Consider the following 27,207-nt stretch of genomic DNA (forward strand, 5'->3'; position numbering starts at 1 on the left):
ACTCATGCACAGCTATGAAAAATTCCTCAAATCATGGAAAATTGCTCCTAGTTTTAGCTATATCAACTATCATTTTTCAGAAGATGAAAAATGTATTTTGAGTTATATTTCTGCATACTGTTAAGACCAACTGATCTTAAATGCTGAGTATTTTGCAGCATAGCAATGTTCAAAGCCATTTGTTTGCAGAAAGCAGTGCCACTTGCAAGAAGCAGGACCATGTACAGGAAGATGCGGAAGGAATTGCAAGCGATATAAATGCAGTGCTACAAACTTGGAGTTTTTATATATGTCATATGATCAGAGGAGGCCTAATTGTTTCAAATACTGTAACTACTTAAGATTTAAGTTTTTCAAATATGTTTAAAAATTAAAAAAAAAAAAAAAAAAAAGGAAAATACAGATATCCTTTGAAAATCATAGAATCACTAAGGGTGGAAAAGACCACTAAGACCATCTAGTCCAACTATCAACCCAATACCACCGTGCCCACTGAACTGCGTCCCTATGTGCAGAAAAGCAGGTATCTGATTTTCAGTAAGTTCTTACTTAATTTTTCTCTTTGTTTGGAATATAAAACTTTCACCAAATCCTAAATTTATTTCGTATTTTTTAATAGTGGGAAAACATATTTACTGGAAGTCCACTGAGAGCTAGTAGACATAAAAAGGACAGGATCAGGTACAAATGTTCTGTGATACCATATATTTTAAAATCCCTTTCTGGTTTGTGTGAATGACACAGAAGGAAAAAAAAAAATTAATTGCCAACCATGACAGGTGAGAAAATTAAAAACAGAGTTGAGTATTTGAATGTCATATTTGATCTCCAGTGCTTTGGGCTCAAGTCATGGATTATACCTCTGCCACTCTGCTGCACTGGGTACCAGTTTTCCTCAGTCACAGACCAAGGGGATCATGTTAAGCTGTGAGGATATAGTTGTTTTTACTGATTATTTTAATTTGCTTCTGGCAGTGATGCTGATGCTATAAAAGTGCAGAGATTATCCCAAATTAGTTTATAACTGTGTTAACCATGCTGTTCCAGTTATTTGCAAGCATGAAGGCTAATGTCCTGTGGAAACAGGAATTGGAAGCTACTCTCTTATTTTGCATAAGCTGTCACATAGCGACATGCAATCATTTGGACTACGTATTGTAGTCTCTTTCCATGCAAAATTCCTGTCCTAGTCGATGAAGTCAATAAAAGGAGAACAGCATCTGACTCTTCGAACTGAGGTAAATTAAATGGCTCCAGACAGAGTCCGGGGCATTGCTTTGCAATTCTGCATACCCCAAAGGACTTTGGCAGTGCCAACCAGCACTCCTGCTGGCTACAACTTGGCAAGCCATCCTGTGGCCACCTCCAGTAACAGGCCTGGATACTTGTGGAAGCCAAAATGGTTAGCTGATTTGGGTGAGCTCTGTTCTATCATACATCTATGGCTGTCCCTGGGAGTATTTGTTAATAGAGATGTAGCCTTAGCACCTGCTGACCTTGGCACATCTTTTTGTAGGGTCTTTATCCAGTCTAGAACAGCTACAAATTGTTATTGTTATTAAACCCAAGCAGTCAAGGCTTGCTCTTCTATCACTGTCTGTTCCGTTCAATAACGAAGAATTCATACCATAAAAAGAAGAAATTTCAAATTTGTATGCATATGTGCCTTTTATTGTGATTGACTCATAGTTTCTTCTTGCACTGTGGTAGGTACTGAAACCCCATGTGTGTGTTTGTCATGTTTCTGGCCATCTTTCACTGCCAGTGGCTCTTTGGCTTACTAGGATATGGCTGAGAGCTGAGGTTCACTTATAGCCTACACATGGCTTCCAAGAAATACAACGGAATTAAGTAAATTAGATGTAGGTTTAAAAGCACTGTGCAAATCAAATCACGACATATTGACAGGAGGTGTCAGCAGCAGGTGGGCTGTGATTTGATCTGGTATGACTTCTTTCTGAGAAGTCCAGCAATTTTTATGCAACCAGTATAGAGTGTGTTTTTCTGTAAGTAGAGTCTAATGGATTTTACTTTTACATTTTTCTTCACTAGAGGGTGAAAAATGTGTTTTTTTTCTCACCATCTTAATCTGTTTCATAACTTTCCTTTAGTTAAAGAACAACATGTGGCCTTTAATTATAGATGCGGAGTACAGGGTGTGCTGTGCACACCCAGAAATTTGTTACAGCGTGGAAAAAAAACAGTTTTTTACCATATGTAATACAACATTTTATACTATTCTCTTTAAAGGTATTATTTGCAGAGGTAATGCAACTGATAAGGGAATATATGTATTTGAGCAAGCATTCCAAAAATGAAATATTTCGAGATTTTCTATTAACAGTAACAGCCTTTTGGTTTTTACAGTATGCCACATTATTTATTTATGCTTACTGAGCAGCAGGCACAGACTTGTAAAATTACTGTGAACTAGATTTCACTTTTTAATTTGGAACTTTCAAAAATGAAACTGCATAATGAGACATTGATAGAGAAGGATATACAAGCAATCAATCTGTTAAATTTAGTTTTGGTAGCTTGCTGGATCCCACAGTAAAGTGCATTGCTTTCCAGTGTTTTCTCTGGAATAAATGGGGAGATTAGAATAGTTTGCTGAGTTTGGCTCTGGCTGAGTGTTGACTTCAGCACTGGTGAGGTGGTTGGGGTCACTGTTCTGCTTGCTTTAAGCAACTTTTTAAACTGCTGTTTACATTTTTCTTACAAAGTATACTTAAAGATTTTCTGATTGGAGTGTCTTAAAAAGAGAATTAAATCCAAAATGAATGGGTTTCGTAAGTGTACCGAGTGGGATTATTTGTTATCTAATTCTGTTTACTTACGTGTTAAATATACATCCAGATGCTCTTAGTTTGCTCCTTACTAGGTTTATTTTGAAAGATATGCCTATCTGTATTTTCCGGTTATTGTAAACCATCACCCTGTCCATAAGTGGTCAAGTTCCCAATTTGCAGCAGTGCTCTGACTGGCCTCAGAAAGTGACCTTCCATTGCTCTCTGTGCTTAGTGACTGACCCGCTAACGGAAACAGAGGGTCTTTCTAATCCCGAATGAAGTGTTTCTTTGAGGAAATTTCCTAAAGGGGTATTTTCTTTAGCTTCTACTGGGAGTGGAGTGCAGTTGAATTTTCAGCATGGATCCCAGAGCTGCTCAGCTTTACAGAGCTTTGTGAAATTGCAGTCTTGTTCCATCCCGGGAAAGCCAATAGGATGTGGTTTCCCAAATTTGGTGTTTACAGTAAAGGAAGCTTTATGAGTCCTTTAAGTTGTCTATTGCATACATTTTATTCTTTCACCCCCCAGGAAAGCAAATTGAGTCCATTACTGAAAAAACTGTTCAAATTTTCAATTATCAGATGCCACTGAAGTTTAAGATTACACCCATGTGGCTTTCTTTCCTTCTCTGGATCTGCATTTTGCTACAGTCTTTAAGTATGGATGCTTTTTTTCTTGAGTTCAGTGTAAATTACATACACAGACATTATGTCCTTCACATTTTATGTTATTCTGGTCATTTCACGGGGACTTTCCATGCACAGGACTCACCTGTCCATGCGACACCTGAGATGCAGTTCAGTATACCATGGAAAAAAACTTGTAAAGAGGTCACACATCCAATTTTGTAACTGGGTATATTGATCTAGTAAATGTTTAATTCGTATATTACTGCAGCTGCTCAGCCAAATATTCATGATCCCTATTCATAAACCCTTCTTTCCTTCAATAATGCATAGCAGTTGCAGTTTTGACAGTTCAGTAGACAGCTGAGAAGTAGGAACAGGTTTTTGCCTATAAAGTCCCTTGTGATTTCACATGACCTTGCTTAAAATTTCTCATTTAATATATTTTAGTGGGAAAAGTTACGATGCAATAAAAACTGTATCATAATACCTGTGTTTAAAGGGGAAAAGGTATATTGACTCTGGATCTCGTGTCTAGAATAACGGATGCATAAATTGTTAGGTGAGATGGCAGGCTAGAATAGTACCAAAAGCCACAGATTTGAGGACCTGTACTACAGCCAACCCTTGGGACTACAGCTCTCTTCCAGCCCCAGGGACAGGTTGGGCCCAGCAGGCTGCCTGCCATGGGCTGCAGCAGGGCTGGTGGAGTGCTTATGGAGGAAATTTGCTCCTGCTTCAAATTTCCTTTAAAAGTGATGATTGGTTGGGACCCCTTTATTGTCAGCTGCGACCAGTTCCTTGTCCCTCAATCCAGGTGCTTGCCACCAAACACTGTGCTGTTTGCTGCAACTGCCCTGGCTGATTGCTCTTGGGATGAGTCTTCCCAGTAAAAGAGAGGGTTCTCCCAACTCCAGGGTACTTGGCTTTATGTGGAGCTCTGTGCATGTGTGATAAATGTGTGCAAATGGTGAGGATCTCTCTTCAGAGCATCTGTGACCCTCATGTGCTTTCTGCTGATAATAAAGTGTGGCCGTGTTCTACATTTAAGAACTTTGAAGCAGAAGATTTCAGGGTATTCTTCACAGCCCAGCACTTATAGTCTTACAATTTATCCTTGGTGATGCACAGCAACTGTGACGTGTACTTTCAGGAAAAAAAAAAAAAAAAGAAAAAAAAACTAGTTATTATTTTTATAGCAAGAGAGAGAGCATTAGGTGAGATACAAGCGCAAAACCCAGGAGCCACATGGATGAGCTGACTAAAAAGACTTTTTACTTGCTCAATTCCACGTGATTTTTGTAAATTGAAAGAATGATCGTCTTGTGATTATAGAAGCTCTCTGTTTGAGTCTGGCAGGGGAGGGAGAAAACAGGAAAAGATCTTGCTAAGATTTTCCTGTGTTAGATTAATCAGGCACAGTCTATTCGCTCGCCTCCAAAAGGTCGTGTTTTCTCGTTGTCAGAGCACTCCGAGCTGCCCCGTTCCAGCTGGGGCTCACTCTCACTTCCCTGTGTCCCTGAACAAACAGCAGTGCCCAATTTGGGCAGAGTTGAGGAGGTGTGGGCCCTTCTTTGCCAGCATCCCAGTATCATTTCTGCTGTATTTTGTACAACATGAGGCCTGTCTGTGGTTAGAGAGTGAATCCTCATCCCCACAGTGTGGATGAGATAGCCATTTGTTTCTTCTGCCCCACACTTGTAAAGTAGAGTTCATCCATCTTTCTCAGCCATCTTTTCCATTTTGTCAACACTACTTTGGATGCTGCTGTCCAGCACCAGCAGTGCAGGTTCTGCCAGTCACCGCCTGACTCCATTTCCTGCTCAGTGTAATAAAGAAATAGGTGGCAGCCGCACTGTGGAGTGTGCACATACTCTGAGCACATCAGGAGAAGCAGAGGCACGTACCCCCCGTGTTGCCCTTAGACCTGGTGGCTTTGCCAGGCTGTTCCAGCTCCAACTCATCTCTCTGCTGTCGCCTTCAGTAATGAGTTTCAGCCGTCATGTGGAAAGGTAATTTTCCTTCACTACTGCCAGTACTGGAGAGCCAGACTTAAATATTTCTAGGTGTTTACTTGAACTCTACTTTCTAGTCTCCAGGCAGCTGAGTTTTGCTAAACTATGCATTTTATAAAGTTTTAGAGGGTCATTCTGCATTAGCAGAGTTTGTTGCCAAATGTGGGTGAAGCAGCAAGTACAAGATACTGCCTGCCAGGTTTCAGGGGATTTCGTGCAGTGTATTTGTTTAGAGATCAGTTGTCAAAGCTGCTTGCAAAAGAAATAGTGGGGATATAATGGCTGTGTGCTGATGAGCCATTCAAATGGATGCATGGAAAACTTACCAAGAAGCATAATGTTCAAGACATCTGCTTTATTTTGGCATATTTACATCTGTGTCATTTCTTCTGGATGTTTTTGGTTTGTTTTCATATGTCACTCCATCCTTCCTTGGAAACTCATTAAAACTCCTCTCAGGACAAAGCCAATAGAAAGCTGCTGAGTATGAAGGATAGGGGCAAGCTGCATGGTGCATTCAGCTCCTCGCCATCAGGCAGCCTCCAGCAGGTGCACCCAGGGAGGTGCAACTGGCCCAGGGGCCAAAATCAGGCTGAGGCATTACATTCAGCTGGGTTATCATGTTTGCAGCCTGGAAGGCCAATAGTATCATCAGAAGAGGTGTGGCTGGTAGGGAGAGGGAGGTGATTGTCCCTTTCTGCTCTGGCATTTTTAGTCCCCATCTGGAGTACTGCATTCAGGTCTGGGACCCCCTGCACAAGAATGATGTGGAGCTGTTGGAGCTAATACAGGGAAGGGCCATGAAGTTGATTGGGGGCTGGAGCACCTCCCTTAACAAAGAAAGGCTGAGGAATGTGATCTTCTTCAGTCTAGAGAAGACATCAAGAAGAGGCCTTGCAATACTCGAAGAAAAGTTAGAAGCAGTAGGGAAAGTGACTTTTTATGTCGTTTGATAGTGATAGGACAAGGAGCAGTGGTTTCAAACTAAAAGATTTAGGTTAGGGGAAATTTTCTTTCTGAATGGTAATTAGTGAGTCCTCATGTCTATAAATAACTGCAGTGCCAAGTATGGGTGGGAATGCTGCAATCCTTCTTGGTTAAGTCTGGAAGAGGACAAGGAGGCAAGAGCCCACCCATGCGGGGAATTTCCTTGGAACTTGCACATACCTCTTTTCTTCCATGTAGGTTTTTGTCTGAGCTTGCCCTTTCTTCTTCACATATTTCCATCTCTGCCAGCAAGTAAATGGAGTGCTTGATTTGCGAAACACTTAGAAGTAACTGCAACATAGTAATTGCACAGCTGACATGAGCCTTTTCCTCGTCCTGTGTACTGCAGGACTATGCATGTCACTGCATGAGTAGAGCTTGGTGGGGATTTTTTTTGTTTTTACTAAAGGGTCTGATGTTTTGTAAGACTGGCTGCTGCTCAGTTTCTTCCCTTTGTATTCTGTTCCAAAAATCCCTTGTACGTCTAGGAAAAATGTGACCTTGTTCTTGAAAGATGGTTTCTCCTGCTCCCACTACCCCCAAACCATACACAGATAATTCAGGTCTCTGTTTTAAGAGAATAAACCAAAATCTGTCATACATTTGTGGGATAACTGCTTGGAAAGTCTTTCCTAACACTGTGCTTCCATGCAAGGGAGCTACAAGGGTTTGGAAAAGTGTCATTCTTTACTAAGAAATACTGTGCTTAATTAATTCTTGTTCCTAGGAGGTCAACCTAGGGCACTCATTATTGTCTTAATTGGTGGTATAAATCCTGAGGCACTGGAGGGGAAAAGAAAAAGATGAGCACTTAACAACATATATATCGTTTTGGATAAGTGCTAGCCAGTTGTACAACCATCCGAGTGATATTTTATGGTTCTATTGGGTTAGGGGTCTGGTCCTCCATAAATTAGGTTAGGGGAAATTGATTTGCATAAACAAAAATATAAGAAAGTAGTAAAGTGCTATAATTAATTCCTGAGTTCTGCACTGAACCGTGTGAAGTAACTCAGAGCTCTGCCACTCAGAAAAATGTTTCTTTGATCTTCTCTTACTCATATCAAATTATATTCATTACACTTCCCATCTGGAGTTTCCTAGCAGGCCAAAAATCATCCCACAGACATTACTGAAAGGAAGTTAACTGTAACTTTTTAATTGTATACTTTTCATCTCCTTTTTTTTTTTTTTTTCTTTTTAACATTTGAAGAAAGCAGATGGAAGTGCATACCAGCTCTTTCCTCTCTTTCAGTTGCTGAAGTGGAGAAGCAAAAAACCTAAGCGGTTCTTTCCCCTTACTTATTGTTTCAAGGTGATGATTGTTCTGTCTGGAGACTTTGACATGTTTGCTAAAAAGGTCAGGAGTTCAGTGAAAATCGAAGTTGTGGAAAAATCCGTGGGTAAGCTTATGGATACCGTTGTACCCTTGCTGGCTGCAGCTTGCAGCTGAATGAATGAACGGCACACGCTTCACGGCAGATTGCTCTCCTTTACACTCCTTCCCCGTGCTGGAGGTCACGCTGTCAGGAGCTGCTTTCTGCTAGTTGGAAGTGTTTTGGACTCACTGAACAAAATGGACATTTTGACTGTCAGGAGCTTGTTTTCGATGCTGGGCCGAGCTTTGTAGAATCAGAAAATGTGCTGGCATGTAAGACTTGAAAAATGGGTTTCATTTCTAGCCTTACCAGGTTAAAGGCTAATGGGCCTCTTGAATAGCTTCCTTCAAATTTTGTTGTTGAAATTGTTTTTTTTTCTTTGTCCTCTGTTGCCCACAAGACTTTTTTCTCTCCTTAAAAACTGTGAGTTTCTATCAAGCTGGCCTGGTCCTGTCCTTTCTGGAGCATTCCTACTTGGGTTACACATCTCTCATCTGCCTATCCCTGTCCACCAGAGCCTTTTCTCTTTCTAAGAAATCAGGAAACCCTAAAACCTTATGAACTTTTCAGTTTACATAAACATAATGAAAAAAAGAGCAACCATTTTTTCCCCTTTGGTATTTGCTTATAGGCCCACAAGTCTGTATTCCTGTATGCTAGTACCTCAAATTTTGTAAGTTAAAAAAAAGCCCTACTTTTAGTAGCAAATTTTGCTTTTTCCTTTAGCTGCAGAAGGTTATGGCTGCTCCTCATTTGTAGAATAAGTGGCTAGATGAGGAGATACATGAATTCCTACTGAAAAAAAAAAAAACAACCATGATCAGAAAACACAGCGCACTCCCACTGTGGCCTGGCATGGAGGCTGTGTCCAGCCCCTTTTCTGCCAGGCAGCTACATTTACTAGGTGTTCTCTACAAGCTATGGACATAGAACAGTGTTTATTCATGTTTTCGCAGAGATCTGGCTGTCCTGCCCTGACATACATAATCAGCACAATTTCTGGGCTTCCTGGCAGCAAGCCTTCCTCTACTTATTGTTGTAGCTGCTTCCATTTTGTGCAGGCACTGGTTTCCAGACACATATCAGACAATTAATTTGTTTATTCTAAAAGCCGTGACTTCCAAAGCATGATAGACAGTGCAGACATCCCGGAAAAGTGCTGTGCAGTTAAGAATTTGCTCATTTTAGCTTCCTTTTAGATAGCTGCTTTTGCAGCTTTCGTTACTTGAGGGGTCTCGTCTTCTGGTTGCAGCCATCTTACAGCCTTTTATACTGTTCAGAATCACTTAACAGCATATGCGATGTTTTCCAGGTCTTTTATAAGCCTTCCTATGCAGCTCTAGTAATAGGACTGCGTGATATCAAGGCATTTCAGAGCAATTAGTGCTGATTAACAACTAAAAAATTGTGTTTTCTCTGCCCTAAACTGCCCAGTGATCCTACAAGAAGGGTGGTTTTTGTTCCTTGGCTGCCGCCTCTTGTAATAAAAATACTGCAAATCATATTCAGTTCCTGAATATACCTGTGCAATTCCCTGTACACAGAGCAAAGTGTTTTTGTGCAGATCTCATCACTGAGAGCTTAAATGTCTTTGCCGATGCTTCAGAGGCAGCAGGAACTTTTCCCTTCTTGCCTATTTTTCATTCACCCTCTTTTTACTTACCCATTTTTTACCTGTTTTACAGAACTGGCAGGGATACAGGGTTACTTGAATGACTAGAATAAATAGATTGAAAAGAAGCTATGTATGACAAACAAGTTTGCTCTGTGAAAAGGTACATATTTACATGTTCCCTGTGTCACTGTTAAGCTGATAGCAGAAGTTTCAGGTATGTCCTGAGTTGGGTTTTCTATTCAGTTGTTTTGTATTTTTCCCTTCAAAGCTCAGGCAGTCTGAGTTTATGAATGACTGATACCACAGAAGAGCCTTTCCTATTCCTTTGTTTCTTTTATGGTAAAATAGCAATACGCTTCATTCAGAAGCTTATTTTGCAAATTTACAAAGAATAGCCTCTAAATCTGCAGGAATCATAGCAGGCTGGCTGTATTTGGGGGTAATCAAAGCTGAACCAGATGAACTGAACAGGCTGTTTAACAGATTGAGCTAGAAATAGCCCTCCTCTGCTGATTACCCTATCGCTTGCTTGCAGTGCAGTTTTTCAACTTGTAAGCTTGCTGCATCTGTGAATAAGAGTTGGCATGCTCTCTGCTGCCAAAATATTTTTAAGAAGCTGTTGAGACCAAATGATCCATTCACATGATATGCTTTAATTCAGCTTTCAGTCACGTGACTTGCTGAAATCAACCATACAGTGAAGGACAAAGGTTGGTGTAGATTCCCTATCAGATAGGTAAGGGTAGCAGTTCATGCTAACAGTTCTGTAAGGCTTTATCTGCTTGAATATTTAACATCATTTTGAAGGCTTATCCTTAAGCCCTCCTTTGTATTCAGATAACCAGTTGCATGATGGCATTCCAAATAGTATCAAAAGAGTTAATGTTCTCTGCAGGTGGTGCTGCTCTGTATGGAGCTCTTTAATTTTTGACACACTAACAGATAACTACAGAAATATGTGGCGAATGGGCTAGAGGGGATTTTTTGGCATTGTTTTCAAGTTGCATTGGCTAAATCTGTTATCTAGTTTTAAGCAGTAAACCTAGTAAACTGGGTTTATTTGCTGCTTGGTACATATAGTTTCACGTATCCCTCTCTGCTTTCAGTGCAGCAGGTAAGATATCAACACAATTAAAAGTGAAAAATAATCTGTCTGCACTGCCAGTGCTGAATGCTCAGAGAACACACGCTGATACAATAGATTTCTGAATAATTTATACTCAGCATTTTTTCCTTGCGCTGGGTAAATGAGGACGCCTAATGTGGCATGGTCAGAGTGATACTCTATCTGTCATCCATTAAGATAACAAGATTGGTGGGCCTGGGAGGAGCACAGCATGGTGTGCAGAAAAGATGAGATTAAAAATTGAAATATCTATCCAAAATGCTTTGTGTAAGGGCTGCCAGTAACTGCAGCTCAGAAGAACAGAATTAATTCAAAAGTGTGATTTCTCTGAAGCTTTGTTTGTCTTCGTGAAAATAAAAACATGAGTTCTATGCTCCTTTCAAAAGTTGCACATAAAAGGAGTATTAGAGCAAATCAGTGTTCCTGATAGGTCTTGGTAGGTTTCTGTACTTGAAATTCAAGCACTTTGTAGGTGCTATCAAAACCAATTATGTATCACAGTAACGCTTTATGTCTCACAGAAACCTTTTGTCTTTATATTCGTAGCACATTTTAAATTACAAAGAATCATCTGTGCTTGTTTTTGGCACAGGAGCGTCTCATCTCCCATCACAGAGTGTTAGTTTGGAAGAGTTGCTCAAATATTTGCCTAAAAAATTGTTCACGTAAATAGTGAGCAGAACAAATTCCTTTTGAGGTGAATGTATTTGTTTTCCAAAACCCAGAAGCACTTGAAGTCTGTTAATACACAAATAGTGATTGTACGATTTGCTGCCTCCAAAATTTCTGACATCTTAAGGTTTGGTTGCATTCAGACTTTTTTTTTTTTTTATGTTTTTTAAGGAACCCATTGCAGACGTGAGCTCAGATTAAAGTCACTTGAAAAAGTAGACTCATTTCTAACTTTGCTACTTTAGGGTGGTGAGGCGCTGGCACAGGCTGCTGAGAGGAGCAGTGGATGCCCCATGTCTGAAGACATTCAAGGCCAGGCTGGATGGGGCCCTGGGTAGCATGATCCAGTGGATGGCAGCCCTGCCCACAGCAGGGGGTTGGAACTAGCTGATCTTTCAGGTCCCCCCCAATCCAAGCCATTCTGTGGTTCTGCAATTCTTAGTGAACATAGAGCAAACAGACTGGATATAAACAGTACTGGGTGGTGTTAGCCTCCCACCTAATGTGAGAGAGAAGAAGTGTGGACACGGTGTGCAGGTCTCCGCTATTCGGAAGGCAGCCATGGCGTGGTTTATTTGGGTTTCTCTGCACTGCAGGGCAGCAGGTTCCCAGCCGGCCCATTATTGTGACCCACAGAGCAGTCCCTGGCTGCAGAGGCGCCAGTAGCCAAAGCAGGTGATGTGCAGGTACCTGGGCTGGGACAGAGGCAGACTCCTGTCCCGTCTCATTCCGGCTCTTGATGAAATCTGTGGAACGAGATCAGCAGGAAACCACACTGCCACGGGCAGTTCATCACATCCTCGGCGGGGCAATGAGTCAAATACTTTGGGGATGTGGAGGAGCCACAATCAAGTGCAAGCCTGTCACATACCTGCCGGGGGATATGCTCAGCAATGCTTGTACTTAGGTTTTGTTGTAGCACAGTGCGAGCGAGCACAGAAACTGAAGTGGTGCAGGCTGCTGGCCCTTCAGTTTTGGAGGCGAGCAGCCATTTTTCACAGTTGCTGGCAGCCTGCCTTCCTGTTGTGGCCAAGCCCTGTGTGCAAATCACTGTCTTCTATGCTCATCCCTTAGGCTGGCCCCATGTGTGACGTGGCACTGAGCCAGGCATGTGCATGATCTCGGGTGCCTGGAGTGTGTCTGCTTGTGTTTATGGCCCACACTATAAACCTGACGCTTGAGGTGAGACAAACTGGACGGAGAAAAAAAATCCCCGAAGTTCTGAACAGGTTTCTGGCATAGAGGTTTTCCTTGTGAGCAAATACTTTCGTCAGCCTGCCCTCAGATCTGGGAAACCATCTGGGCATGACCCTGCTGGGTTTGCCACCCCACACTTGTGCCCTCGCAGTGCAAGGCTTGTGGAGGCAGCGCTCAAAACCAAGCTGCGGAACTACATAAAAACTGCTTGCCATTTTGTACTTGAAGAATGGCCTATTGCTCCCTGTTTGATGGTTTTGTTTTGGCTTTTGTATGCAAAGAAACTAAATAGTATTTATAATCTGCGCGTTTTTCTTAGTGCCTGTCCAGAGACAGATCAAATCTTTTTAGTGGCAGACTGTTGAGGTTTTAAGATGAGCTTACCACAAATATAAGTAGAAGTATTATCTTACTATTGTGTTGCAGAAGAGTACTTAAGGATTGTCCCTGGGAAACGGGTCCTTAGTTTTGAGCAGAACCACATTACAGCTTTTTTAAAATTAAAGATTTTACATTATCAAATTCACTTTTCTTTCTGTTTTGTGAGTGAACTCAGGAAGAACATCAAATGAAGGTGAAAGAGTTTGTAAAAGAACAGCCTAGGCTTCCACAATACTTTCTTCTGTATATTTCATTTTATGTAGAGAGCTGGAGAGCTTAGGCTGTTGTAGGAACTCTTAATTTCAAGCTGGATATCTGCTTTTTCTATGTTTGTTCTCTTAAGCCTTTTATATTAGCAATGAGTTCATGAATGCTTTATGCTTGTCATCTGTGGAAGTCAGATCACCTTCTTCTGTTTGGCTTTGTGGTCAACTTTGTGTGCTAAAGGCTGAAGTAGCCTTCTCTACTTTCCGTCGTGATGTGTTGTAATTAGACCCTAGGTTAGAAGAGCCTGTGTCTAAATATGAGAACAAATGATCACTCAGTGGATCACATTAACCTCTGCCTACATTGGGTGAAGTACAGTTATATTTGGGGGAACTTGTTCACCCTTTTCTATGTATTGGGTGACACTTTTGAATTTTAGGTAGTTCCTCTTTCAGTAAATCTGAAGTTGCTTGAGCATGGATGACTGACAGCTGATGCCCAAAGGAACATGCAGGCAACAGGGAGGCTCTAAGAGCTGCTTATATTAAATTACTCCAGTTGTTCAGTGTGGTGAGACAGTTGTTGCACGACTGTTATATTTGTTTTTTCAAGCCATTCTGCTTCCTGCCATGTTAGGCTGATGTTAGGAGTTTTAGGAATTTAGCATTTAGGAATGGATTAAATCAGAATGACTTCAGGGCAAGCTAGCAGTCTTGGCTTACCCTGCCTCCTGCCACCTAAGATTTGGTGGCCAAGAAAGGCTTATGGAGACCCTCGAACCAGGACAGTTCGCAGCTTCTCTCAACAATAGCAGACGTCAGGGACTTCTCACAGTTTTAGTTAGCATCATCAACGATTACTAGAGAGTCAGGTATTGCAATTAGGGGACTATCAAAGCAAGAAACTAGTATGTAGATATTAGCATAAATTTTATTCTCTGAAAGAAACAAATGTACTCTCTTACCTATTTTCCCTTGCAAACATTAAAGCAATGTTAATGAGCCAAGTGGGGAATGTAAGGTAGCAGTGTTATTGATAACTTTTAAAAGTTTTATTTATCTAAACAAATGGCTTTAAATACTTCTGCTGTATCCTGTATCTTAAGAAACAAGTGAAGTGTTTTTTGTTAGTTCTTTGATGATTCTATTAACTATCTTCTAAATCAGAGAAGTTAACTTCAGGATAAGGCTTGCCTGTGCAAGAACAGCAGAAAACTCTTGCCAGAGGTTGTGTGATTAAGGAGGCATTTTTCAGTTCTGAGTGATTTTGAGGTATTTTCATAACATTAGCATCTATAGCATGTTGGGTGTGCAAGGAATTTATGACCATCCCTTACTGACTGTGCCTGCCCTACCACTCCCTGATTGTATGGCCAGAAACTTTCTCAGTTAACTCTGAATGATAGGGTTTGGGGCTTTTGAATTGCTTAAATCTCTGTGATTCCTTTTAGAAGAGCCAATTTTATAGCTTACTATGATTACATCTTCAGACTTATGCATTGTGGGTACAGAGCTATCATCTGTGGCGTCGCATTTACCACTTCCCTGTGGGGTATGAACATGTGACTGGTTGAAGAGCCTTAACCTCTCAAGCCCTCCAACAAATATTAAATTGCTAACTCTTCTTCCATAATGCTATGATGTTGACTGAAATGTGACCCTGGCACTTGATGAAATGATTTTCAAAATCTGAGTGAGAAGGTTAAATGGTACTGTCAAACGTCCAGATGTCTGTTATAGAAACACTTTCACTGAATATCTGGGGGTAGATCTCTAAAATGCTTAAAGTAATCCTCTTTTTTCTTCTTCATTATTATATGATATTATCTACAGCTTGTTTTTTTAGTTCAGATAAAGAAATTAACTCAGTTTTGCCTTTTTTTCTGTGCCAGCTAATCTTGCCATTTATGACTGTTTTTTACTTGCCAAAGAAGGAATCTAGGCAATTGTTGTTCCCTGAGTATAAACCAGACCTCTAGTTCTCCTTAATTTCTGTTCAAGATCATTATAATTACATGATTATTTTCACAGCTGTATCTAAATCAGAAAAATGCTGTAATTGGTGACTTTTACAAGTTTACAACTCAATAACCTGATGCTGGAACTCTTCCACCTGCAGAAGCCTAATTAATTGCGTAGGAATTCAGACAGCTAAAAGACCTGGGTTTCAAATTATTTCACTTCTTAACATGCAGCATTCAAACTACCAAATGTATGTGGATATTTATTAAAAAAAAAAAGGAATCTTTAGGCTGAGAGAGACTCTTGGTTGCTGGATGAGTATTAGACTTCCAAGTGGATCAATTAAGAGAGCATTGTTTACCCAGCTCAGTTTTTATTTGAACCTTCTTATAAAAATCTAGGGCTCCATTTCCTGAGTGGTGTTAGTAGTTTTAGTTTCATTTATTTTGGCTTTCGGTTGTATTATTTAATTAATTTTTACTTAAGAGATGAGCCTCTATGCTGCAAAAAACAGTATTTAATTATAATAACAATGAGTCTTTAAAGATGCCATACTCCAATTACAACTTTGAATTTATTTTGTTATTTTAAATCAATGTTAGTGCCTGTCTCTAAGAGTTATGGGAAGCTCAAAGGTTTATTTGATTTCTTTTTTTCTTGATTTCAGGGCTTTTTCCGCAGGAGTATCCAGAAGAACATGGTTTACACATGTCATAGAGATAAGAACTGTGTTATCAATAAAGTTACCAGAAATCGTTGCCAGTACTGCAGACTACAGAAGTGCTTTGAAGTGGGAATGTCCAAAGAATGTAAGTTGTCTTCAGAAACAATATATTCTTTGTCATACCCTAAGTATATGTGTATGACAGTCCCAAGGGAAGAAAAAATTCTATGCAGTTACACAGTTGAAGCCAATGTCTACATTCATATGCACAGAAAGGAGTTTGAACTTTGCACACAACGTACTTTACTAACTTCTGAGCTCTCAACTTTGCAGCTTAAATGCTGTCTAAGAACTAATAGAGCAACATGCTGCTTGTGCAATGTGACCAAACTGTGTGATGTGAAAAGTTTCTAAGTGGGTCATTTCACTTAGTAAAGCAAAAAAAAACCAAAAACACAGATGCTTGCTTTAAGTTTGAATTATCTCCCCTGTATTCCAGAAATCACTCCAAGGAGTATGGGGGAAATAATGCTGGCTTCTTAAGCTCTGTTTCAGTCTTTCCTCAGCCATAGTTACCAGCTCGTGGCTTTGCTGCCTGGAAGTCTGGGGGTCAGCTCAGGGTATCTTTGTGCAATGACCTTCTGATGGCCTATGTGCAGCACGTAACAGCCATCTTCAGCCTTGCACCTTCTCCCTTGTCCCAGTGTAGATGCTTCTGCAAAGAGACTCTTCTGATGTTAACACAAGCTTACACTGGTGGTACAGTGTAAGCTGATGGTACTGTGGCTTTGAGTCTTCTGTTCTTACTTGTTGGAGTCCTTTTGAAAGGTAAAACAAGCTGATTAATCTTTTTCTAAACCCACAAAGGCAGTAAACTTGACTACAAACAAGTACTGTCAAGTACACACCACAAAAAATGATTTTTCCATGCCTTCTTTTCTAGAAATCTCAGTTATGCTCTTCAAATTAGCATTTTAAAATATACAGATAGAAATTTGCAATTTTTCCCTTTTTCCATGTTGTTGATATCCCTGTCAATCAGGAAAATCTAGCTAAAAAAAACTAATCTCAAGTTTCTAAGGGATAATGCTTAAAAGATTCTCATTTTTGAGACAACAGTGAGAAATGTAGTGATGGCAGTAAGAAAAAAATCTTTGGCATAGTGACTTTCTTGAATATTGAGGGTTTTTACCTCAGGGTATTGTCAGGGATGTTCCTGACTTCAATAGATTAGTTCACATAATAAACTGTGTACAAATGTGGAGTTTGGGCAAAAAGAAGGAAAAAAATTTCCTGATACCACTTCCTTACTTTCCTTCACTCAATCTCTCCTTAGCGAGACTTCAAGATTGGACAAAAAAATGAACATGAGACATTTATGATGGAATCGTGATTTTAAATACGTTCTCATCTTCAGCATTTATCCTTCCTGAGTTGCATTAGACTTCTCAGTAGTTCTATTCTGCATCCTTGGGTAGGAACAGGCACAGAAACAGGTCCCAGTGCCAAATTGTTCTATCCTGTTTTTATTCTTTTTTTTGTTCTCTCACTCTCTCCTTCTCCAGAAGGAGCCAGAGAACGGGCCAGATACATGTTTAGGATGACTAAAAATGTTTCCACTTCCTTCCCTCAAAATCTGAAAACTGTGGTTGCTGAAAATGGCTCAGCATCAAGTCTCAAGGAAATGGAGTAGCAAAGAGGTGTTAGGTTTTCCATGACTTCACTGTCCTTGTTGTTGGGGTTTCTAGTTTTCTTGTGCAGTTGAAATGCAGCTTTATTAGAGTACAGGTTTAGGAGGGAGAGTATAGACTACTGAGAGTAGTCATGCAGAAGATGTCTTGTGTTCAAAGATTTATGTAACCTACTATGAGCACCAGCGACCACAGCACTTACCTGCATGTCAAATATCTTAGGGTGAGAAATAGAATATGACAATATCATAGATTGTCACAAGAGTCATCTTAGTGCTATTATTTATAGTAAATGAAATGTCCAGATAATCCTAGGAGGCAGCCTGTGGTAATAGCAGTAGTCCTGCCCAGAATTCCTTATCTTTTTGCAAAAAGAGTAGTTGATGATAACAAGCACTGTATATAGATTTACTGAATGGAGACCACAACAAGAGTCAAGGAAGAGGTAAGCATCAGTAGTCTAAGTGCAAAGATGTACAGAGATGCAAGATGAAATGAGAAGGATGTTGTTCTTAGCTATATGACTGCAAATATATCTGTACATATGAAACTTCTTTGTTGATAAAAACGATGTAGTTTGGGGAAGAAGAAAGATTTCTTCAACTCAGGGTTTGCTGGCCTTGGATTTTGAAGGATTTTATTGCTGACGTGAAATAGTAATCTTATTAAACACTGTAGAGTCACATCAGAGTAGGCTTTGGAAATACCAGCAATGTTGCTAACATATTAAGTAAAGTTATTTAGGATAACTGTAAAGTGCCTATTAGATAATAGATGTTTTTTTCTCATGGGATAATTGAAGTTTTACAAGCAAGAATTAAGGTTTTGATCTGCCTATTTCCTAGGGTTAACACAGTGAAATTGCCATTTGGCAGTTGCCTTATCTAAACCGCTACAGGCTCTGAAAGAGGGGATACCAGACAGGAGGGGGAGCTCAGAGGATCCTGGGGGAGAAGTGAGGGATGTCCTCCAGCTGTGTTTCTGTAGAAACTATATGCAAAGGGGTAGAGAATTATTTTAAATGTCATCAATTTGCAGAGCATCTTGTCTTCTTGGTTTAGAAACTAAGATTGAAGTGATTCTGTGTTATCCCTTCATACGCAGGAACTTCTCAACTCTTAAGAGATTTGATAAACTATTTTCTTATCTGATCTTCTTTCGTAAGTGTCTCCAGGTTCCAACTCTTATTTCTTTTATTTCTTTAGAAGTTTATGTAAATGAAGGAGTAGTTGTCAGAGGGCTTTCCCCCCCCTTTTTTTTGTAGGAGGTAGTTATCTCCCCGAATAACTTACTGGCATTTTGCTATTTTGCTTTTCTTTCTTCTCACAGTTCTCTTACCTTGTAATATGAAAGCTATGAACAAAGGATAGAAATAAGTTTCAGAGAAGTCTCATAGGGAAACAAGCCTACAGTGTTCAAACCAGTCCCAAATGGGGAAGGTAATCACAGTGGGCAGCTGCAAATAGGAACCACAAGGGTCAGTTCCCAGGAGCTGAGGAGGAGCAAATGCAGAATTTCAATATATAGAGTAATCAAAGCTTAAACGCTATGGTCATGTTCTTATTTGTTCTGCCTTTAAAAGGCATGCTAAAGTACTTGCATATGCAGCACCTTTTGAATTTAATGAGTGTTGCACACAAACATCAGAGATCAGAACTTGCTGCCTAGCCAGTGTTATAAGTAAGATTTTAAGGATGGAGATGCGGTGTGTTGGAAGAGAAGAGACACTGAGCATTTCTTGTATGCTTTTATCTTGTTTTGGAGAATGAAGTGAGACGAAGGAATGCACCAAATTTGCATTTCTTTATAGGTTGTTTTGTTCGTAGAGGGGAAAAAAGCTATCTTCGACCCCGTTTTAGTCCCCAGATCTGATCAAGAGAGGTCAATAACAAGCCTGCCTCCAGGGCACCAATGGAGCTATTTGTATTGTGATAATATCTGCAGGACCCAGCTGAAACTGGATCCCACTAGCACAGGGACTGTCTTTCATTGTGTAGTTGCTGTTGCAAAAAGTTTGTGCTCCAAACAGACAAGACAAAAGGTGTGAGGGGAAACGACTCAGTGATGGCAGGCTTATCATCCTACAGCTGGGCAAAAAGGACTTTGAAACAAAGCCCTGCTGTCTTTCCTCACATCCCTGGCTTCAAAAACTCCTGAGCTTGTGTTCCTGCAACCTGAGCTGCACCTCTAAGTAGAGCCAAACCTTCCACTAGCAGTGTGTCACATTTAGGTCTTGTTGTAAATTCATTTGTGAGTGCTCAGAAGGTCATTCAGAAGTGTGTAAGTGCAGCTGAAGCTCTGAACCCAACTCCAAAAGATCTCTCTCCTTTATATCCTTCCAGCCTGTTAATTTTTTCTTAATTGACCTGTAGAGACAAATTGTGATCACATAGGATTTTTTTTTTTTGCTGTCACTGAAGTGAGAAGGCAGTAAGGCTGACACTGCCTTATTATGTGATTGAGAGCCTTAGGAAACTAACCTTTGCCCTTTGATTACGTGATCTCTAAGCTAATGTTGAAGCACCATCCTTGGCCTGACCCCAGGTGTCAGCAAGAAGCACTCTGTTGTCTGAATGCACAGACCTCAGTCCTTGGGAGTTAACGAGAGGTCACACGAACACTGCTGCCTTGCACAATTAAGGGAGCACGCGGGAAGCTGGGCAGAAGTCTAACATGATAAAATAGACTCTTTCAATCAGGATGCTGGAATGTATAGTTTGTAAGGTGAAACCTACCCTAAAGGAAAACCTAAACTGGATTTATTCCAGGGTACAGGGGAAGGAAAACGAAGCTTCCTTCTGCCACAACTGCTCAGCTTAGCCTAGCAACTCTTCCACTTCCATCCTTCCTCTTACAAAATATAGCCTGCAAGCATTTTCACTGTGCTTGGTGAACCATTGGGTCCATCTCAGACACACTCCCAGACCATGTACTGTGGTGTAGTGCAGAAAAGCCCTCTGTGCTGGCATCAGCCTCATCTGCAGTGAGCTCTAATAGAGCAAAATTATGTTTATAAAGGCACAGAGTTATTGTTCCAGATTGCTTCAATGCACTGAAGCAATGTTCAGATTAGTAAATCTGCTTACAATTAACCTCCCCGGAGGGAGAGAAAGGAGGAAGGCAGGGAATGCTGGGGAATTACCATGAAGTGGAAAGAATCCAGGTTTTGTGTTCTGAATTTGTTTTTTTTTTTTTAAGCTTGCTCAGAAATGTGTGTTGCTTTTTGTCACAGACTTCAAAGTCCTATGATATTTAAATATCCATGCTTCTCAGAACATATGATTACATTCTGCTACTGAACAATAGATTGAATTGATTTACTTACTTTAATTCTGGTTTAAATCAGCAACCAGGAAGCATCAACTTGAAGAACTGTCATGTTTATATTTTCTACTTTATACTCCTGTTTCATTTTCTTCCAGACTCTTTACTGAAGTGCAGTTCCATCTCCCATGAGTTGCAGAGTAGAGGGCTAGTCTGTGTAGCTGCATTTCGGAAGCTCGTGCTGATGATCTAATGTAATTTTAACATGTATTAATTAGAGTGCATGGAATCTTCATTTAAATGCTTTAATTCAGAACTGAAGTGGTTTTTTTTTTTTTTTTTTTTTTTTTCCCAGCTGTAAGTACTAGATGTAAGAATTGCTTTGCTATGGGCTAGATTTTTAACTAGATGCCTAAATACCATACAGTGGCTGGGGGCTTTTTCAAACATTCCAGAGTAGTTACCTCGCCTACTGACTCACATTGGTTCCTCAAGAGGCACAATTGAAAGATCAGAGTAGAAATCAGAAAACCCTGAATTCTGTTCTGGGACTTCTCTCCAAATGTTACAAGCTCATTAGACTCATTTTTCTCTCTTGATAGAAGAAAATTACGACTCTTTTTACTGACCTTGTATTATAAGGTGAAATATATAAAGTGTGAAAATACAAAAAAAAAAAATTAAAGAATTTGAGTATGCAGATATTGGAGAAACAGTAATCAAGCTATACAGATCCCTGTTTTTTCAGTTTGTTCATTAAGGTTGTGTGTTTCTTTCTCAATTTCTGATCAGATAAGAATATTTGTATTTATTCTTTCAGTCTGAGGAACCGGAGCCTTTTAAAAGTCACCCACAAATACTCAGTATCACTGATGGGGATAATTGTAAAATCAGAGCAAAACTAGCATAAAAGGTCTTCCTGCTACAAAATACAGTTTTCTTCTGTCATTCTGTCCTCTGTTAGAGATAACGCACACTTTGCCATGCTTGATAGCCGAAAATGATTTATATACAATTAATATTCTGTCATAAAGAACTGATTTCTACTTTTTTGCATGCTGCTTCCCATCATTAAAGGAACATCTTTTGCTTTTTACATCGATTTCACGTCTTATAAGCGTTTATGCTTTTCCTTTTTTCTCTTCAGAATGATCTCTCTTCTGTGCTTTAGCCTTTCCTCCTGATTTTGCATGGCTTTCACTTGCCAGCTTTAATGTTTGAAGGAGCAACTTAGGTTGAATGTTATTATTCATAATTTACTCTATGTTCTGTGAAGATGGTTATGTAATAGCAGTAATTGCATCAACTCACCTAATGAGCTTTCCCTCCAGTGCCATGTACAGCAGATTAATAGCCCATGAATTCATTTGCAGCTCGTTGTGTTTCAGAAAAGTATTTCAGGCAGCAATTAATAAACTGCTAAAGAAAATAACGTAAAAAATGATTTTTTTTATTATGTTAACTCTCCAGCTGAACAATTTATTGGCACCTTCCCTGATGCGGCTAAGTAAATTCTCTCCTAATTTCTCAAGCAGAGTGTGATTAGTGAACCCTGCTCAAGTCAAGACTCTTTGGTAATTAGTCTGATCTTTATATCCTAAAATGCTAAGAAGTACAAATAGAGTCCTGAAGTTCTCTTTTCTCTTCTGCTCATTGCCTTTCAGGCATTGCACAAATGTCTGCAACTTTAAATCATAGCATGCTAGTTCTGCAACATTTATTTTTTTTCTTCCTCACAGAGAAAATTGTGTAAGCTAAGAATTGAAGACCCCAGCCAATAAACAACCCTTGGCACTGGTTTTGTGTTTCTTTTTAGCAGCTCCAAACCTCCCAAGTGTTGGAACTGAGCCCGGAGGCAGGAGCAGGGACCTGGAGAGGGGCAGAGGTGCTGCTGTCCCCAGGGAAATTACCCAGGGGTCAGATGCCACTGGGGAGGGACATTTTGGAGAAAGGCATGGAGAGAGGAGGGAGAACAAGGGACCTCCTGCATTTGACAGTGTCAGAGGGAGTGAGGTAGTCAGACTGGGATGGGAGAAGGGCAGCAGCGAGATTTTGGGCCCTGGGGCTGCCTCTGTGGGGGATTCTCTGCAGAGAGGGAAGACAGCATTGCGCATGGCCAGCCTGGCTGCCCTAGAATTACTCTTTCCATCCTTTTTTTTTTTTTTTTTTTTAAATCATTAAATTGACTGTCTTTGTCAAGATTTTGATGTTTTGCATAATTTCTTGTTCAAAGGAAGCAGTTACCTTTTTTTTTTTTTTTTTTCCTCCCTTTAATCCAAAGGAAGCTCTGGGCCTTGCCTTGTCTTTAAAAGCAATAAAATATATATATCTTAAAACCTTTTCCCTCATTTTGGGCTCTTGAGGACTGAGTAAGCATAAAGGGAATCCCTTCAATAAGCTCACACAGAGATTGATTGCATGTCCTCAGCTGGAAGTTGCATTAAGACTCACTCACTGAGGTATGGCTGCCTCAGTGAACTTGCGGCTGCTCCCGGCGGTCTCTATGACAACGTGGACCCTTGCAGAAGTTACCAGATGCTCTCCTCAGCCTTTGTCCGTGCCTGTAAATTCTAATCCTGCAGGACTGTGAGTGTGTACCCTTCTTACCTTCTGCTTAACAAGGTGTTTTATTAAAGTTGTGGCAATTCTGGAGGTACTATGCTAACTGCTTTCACGGCAGGACCCAGTAATGCTCTGAAACAGATGCCCCTTAAGAAAAGAAAAAGTGTCAATTAGATGTCAGGAACTTTTGGACTTTCTGAATGCCTCTTGATCTTCTATGGAGGAAGTTCAGCTGAATGACATGGAGACCTTGTATGCATAACTTGTCTGTAAGAATAACAACTGTATAACTTGGAAATAATTACAGCCAGAGAAAAGCACAAAGCACATACAGTCTAATTTTTTCAAAGCAGCCAGGGCCTACATCTGCTGCACACTCAAGTGAAATACGTGTTACTATTCAGCAGCTTTATTAAAGCGCTCTTACCTGATTGAACCCTTTCTTACTTTAAAGAGAGCACAAACTCATAGACCGGTCATGTCTCTGTTGATATTCAGTTTCTGTGGCAGTCCCATGGCACCTCCTTCAGAGGTCTGTCTCTATTGTGGGAACGGTTAGCGGCAATGAAACTTCAGAGTTTTCATTTCACACCTTTGTGTATGTTCACTTCACATGAGTCTGATTACCTCTGTGGTCTTTTTCTGTTATTTCTTGTTGCCCACTTTGGTTTTGGCATGTGGGGGGTGGGGGGGGTTGGAGTTATTGTAATGCGCTGACTCTATGCATTCATTGTCAATAGCCTTTACCACCACTTGAGTTTAGTATCCAAACCACTGTCATGCAGGAAAAAAAAAACAACTGTGTTATCCTTTCTGCCTTGTGCCAGGCAGTGTTGCTATAAGAGCAGATGGGAAATCTGGAGGTAGTCTGTCCCTGCCTGGCTCATGCGCTCGAAAATGCAGGGCTGAGGCCATGCTTGCTTGGTCATGCAGACATAACGGCTGAGACCCCAATCCCATGACCTCAAAAGCTTTGTTTCAGAGCTTCCATTCTTTCTTTATGCACTCAGTTCACTGCTTCCTATTCCTCATTCAGATCATTTTCTTGTTTGGGGGCATGGGGCATCTTTGATGCATCTCTTTTTCCTAATTGCCGTTGTGCCATGTGATTGTGCTTTCTACTGGCACCTTGTGGTTTCTCTGCTGACTGTAGCTGTGCATTTTATTTTCTGCCTTTGAATGCTTTTCTTATTTTTGGATGTTGAATCTGACCGATGGAGAAATTTGATGAGATAAATATCAGTATGAGAACGAGCAAATTGCCAGTGTCCTGGACCTTGAAGCTAAACATGGCTTATTTGGTTGTCAGGCCAACCTGAAAATGTTATCTGCAATAGTCAAGGTTCATGAGAAGTGCCATAAATTGTTCCCAAGATTTCTGGGATGACTGAACTGCTGCAACCTAAAAGTGCCTGCAGGACTCAGTATCAGAGGAGACACGTTTGGTCCTTACACACAGGAGAACATATGAGAATGCGTACATCCTCCTGATGATTTGTATCTGCAAACTTACTCCTCCGTTTTCCTGGTGATGCTTTCTCTGGAGATGCTTTTGTTGTAGATAGTTTTTTTTTCTGCAGAATGCAAAGAAGCAAAGACTGTGCTGACCTCCCAGTGGGAGTGACTCCTGTACTGATAGCCTGGAAGATAAAAAGAAGCCACTTGGAAATGAGTAGGCTCTCAAAGACTCGTTAAGAAGATCTCTACATAAGTAGATGAGGCCATGGATTTCCCCCTGCTGCTGTCAGACTCTTACAGTTTGCTTTCATACACTGTATGAATTGTTATAGCAGAGGGAGTTTTCCATTGCCATGCCTGTGATAAGCCAGCTGACACATTGCAACTCCTCCTACAGGGATGTTAGCCCTAGGACTATGCTATAAAAATAGCCCTGATTTGTTTTCAGTTTGACTTGGTATCACATGCTCAATTTAAAATACATTGGAACAGTTAATCTCCTGTTTCTTAGTGCTCACATGGAAAGTGTACGGGCTTTTTTAAAGTTAGATGGCATCCATGCTGGAGAAATAACACCCTCTTTATCCTAGCTAAAACATCATTCTGTTGTGAATACTAGCAAAAGAAAGATCATAACGCATTGGGATTTTCAGTTTTCTTTGGCCTTGTAAAATTTAACAGGAACAGTTTTGCCCCATCCCACCTTTATTCTGGTGGTTGTTCACATGTCGACACATTTATGAAAATTCTCAATGTTTAAGTCTTAAAAATTTAAGTCTTAAGTCAAATGTCTGTCAATCACACAGAGGCAGTTCTGAAACTGACTTACTTAAAAAAATGGTAGCGTATAGCCTTGCAGGCAGTGTCTAAGGCCAATGAGTATTTTGTTATCTATGGGATTGTTCTCGGTGTCATTAATCCAGTTGGTCATAAAACCAGTTGGTCATCATCGATACAAATTGATTTGGTAGGTAAATGTAAGGACATTATCTGACCTATTGAGACGTTTATCCAAATTTCAGAGTTAGAGCTGAGAGGAATTCTTCCTTTCCCCTGGCAAAAAGTGCAACAAAAAGCAAACATGCTTTTAGTTGGATTACAGGCTTGGTTAGTCATCTGACAGACAGTTTTAATGGAGTCAAAAATACATGCTGGGGAAACATGCTGACCTACTTTTCTTTCTTGCTTTCTTTTTTAAAACTTTTAAGCAAGTGAAATGTTAATTTAAAAACTCCTCATAAAATTGAATTTTGCTGACAGAGCTCACTTGGTAATTAATTTATTTACACTTCTGCTTCGGGTACGATACGTGCTTTTAGTAACTGGATTTCATCAGGTTGTTTTTATTTCTGTTAGGGAATTGGGTTACGTTAGAGAAATCCATGTTCTTTTCCCTTTCCAGGACAAAGCCATCAGACTCAAGTTAATGAATGATTTAAGTCAAATCCTCTGAGGGAGGACTTTACGAGCCATTTAAAATGACAGACTAACAAAGCGTGGTACATTTGTATCGTTTTCAGTGCATTATATTTTTAAACATTTTTAGTCTTCAAACTTGTGGGAAGAGGAATCGCTGGCATAGTGCTGTGCATTTTGCATTTGGGACTGTTTTTTACCGCATTAAGTCAGCTGATAAATCTACCTTTGGTGTTTTCTTGGAGTCAGAACTCAATGAATTTAGACCGTAGAAATTCTTCCCATAAGACATGAAAGTCAGAAATGAAAGCATTAAATCAAATGGGAAAATTTAGTAGTGAGGACAATTTATAACATTGCAGATAGAAATTGAGTGATATTGGAAGATGAGCTTTTTAAGAATGCTGCAAGCATGACTGCGTCTCTTCTTTAGAAATGAGCACACCTGAAATTCATCAAATGATGTGGGGTGCCATGTTACAGTGTCTATGGTAAAGAGATGTGCTTCATTCACTTGGCAACAGCGGATGGTTTTGATGAAGAGATCACAGAGTGAGAGAGAACATAGTGCTTTGGTTTTCTGGTCAGTCTGGAGATGCTATTCTCATTTGTTACCTCTCCATCTGTTTTAGTCATTAGCAGCTTTACCAGTGTCAACACTGGTACAGGGAGTGATGCTGCAAATCTCCTGCTTCTCATCTGTTCTGAACAAAGTTCTGGTTTCCCCTTCCCTTCCCTTCCCTTCCCTTCCCTTCCCTTCCCTTCCCTTCCCTTCCCTTCCCTTCCCTTCCCTTCCCTTCCCTTCCCTTCCCTTCCCTTCCCTTCCCTTCCCTTCCCTTCCCTTCCCTTCCCTTCCCTTCCCTTCCCTTCCCTTCCCTTCCCCCTTCCCTTCCTTTTTACCTTCCCTTCCCTTTCACCTTCCCTTCCCTTCCCTTTTACCTTCCCTTTTACCTTCCCTTCCCTTTTACCTTCCCTTCCCTTCCCTTTTACCTTCCCTTCCCTTCCGTTTTACTTCCCTTCCCTTCCCTTCCCTTCCCTTCCCTTCCCTTCCCTTCCCTTCCCTTCCCTTCCCTTCCCTTCCCTTCCCTTCCCTTCCCTTCCCTTCCTTCCCTTCCCTTCCCTTCCCTTCCCTTCCCTTCCCTTCCCTTCCCTTCCCTTCCCTTCCCTTCCCTTCCCTTCCCTTCCCTTCCCTTCC

General features: G+C 40.5%; 1 protein-coding gene across 4 annotated transcripts in view; it reads left to right on the top strand.

Moving 5' to 3' along the window:
• The window catches only part of RARB (retinoic acid receptor beta), a 320,646-nt gene that overhangs the window by 258,479 nt on the left and 34,960 nt on the right, over nt 1-27,207 (top strand). For all 4 annotated transcript variants that reach the window (XM_085226368.1, XM_085226369.1, XM_010712869.3 and 1 more), the window contains one exon: nt 15,625-15,766. In XM_085226368.1, coding sequence (XP_085082494.1) covers nt 15,625-15,766 — 142 coding nt within the window. The remainder of the gene's footprint in view (nt 1-15,624; nt 15,767-27,207) is intronic.

The sequence above is a fragment of the Meleagris gallopavo genome, chromosome 6 (assembly GCF_905368555.1).
Source record: "Meleagris gallopavo chromosome 6, MGAL_WU_HG_1.1, whole genome shotgun sequence".
NCBI classification, from domain to species: Eukaryota; Metazoa; Chordata; class Aves; order Galliformes; family Phasianidae; genus Meleagris; species Meleagris gallopavo.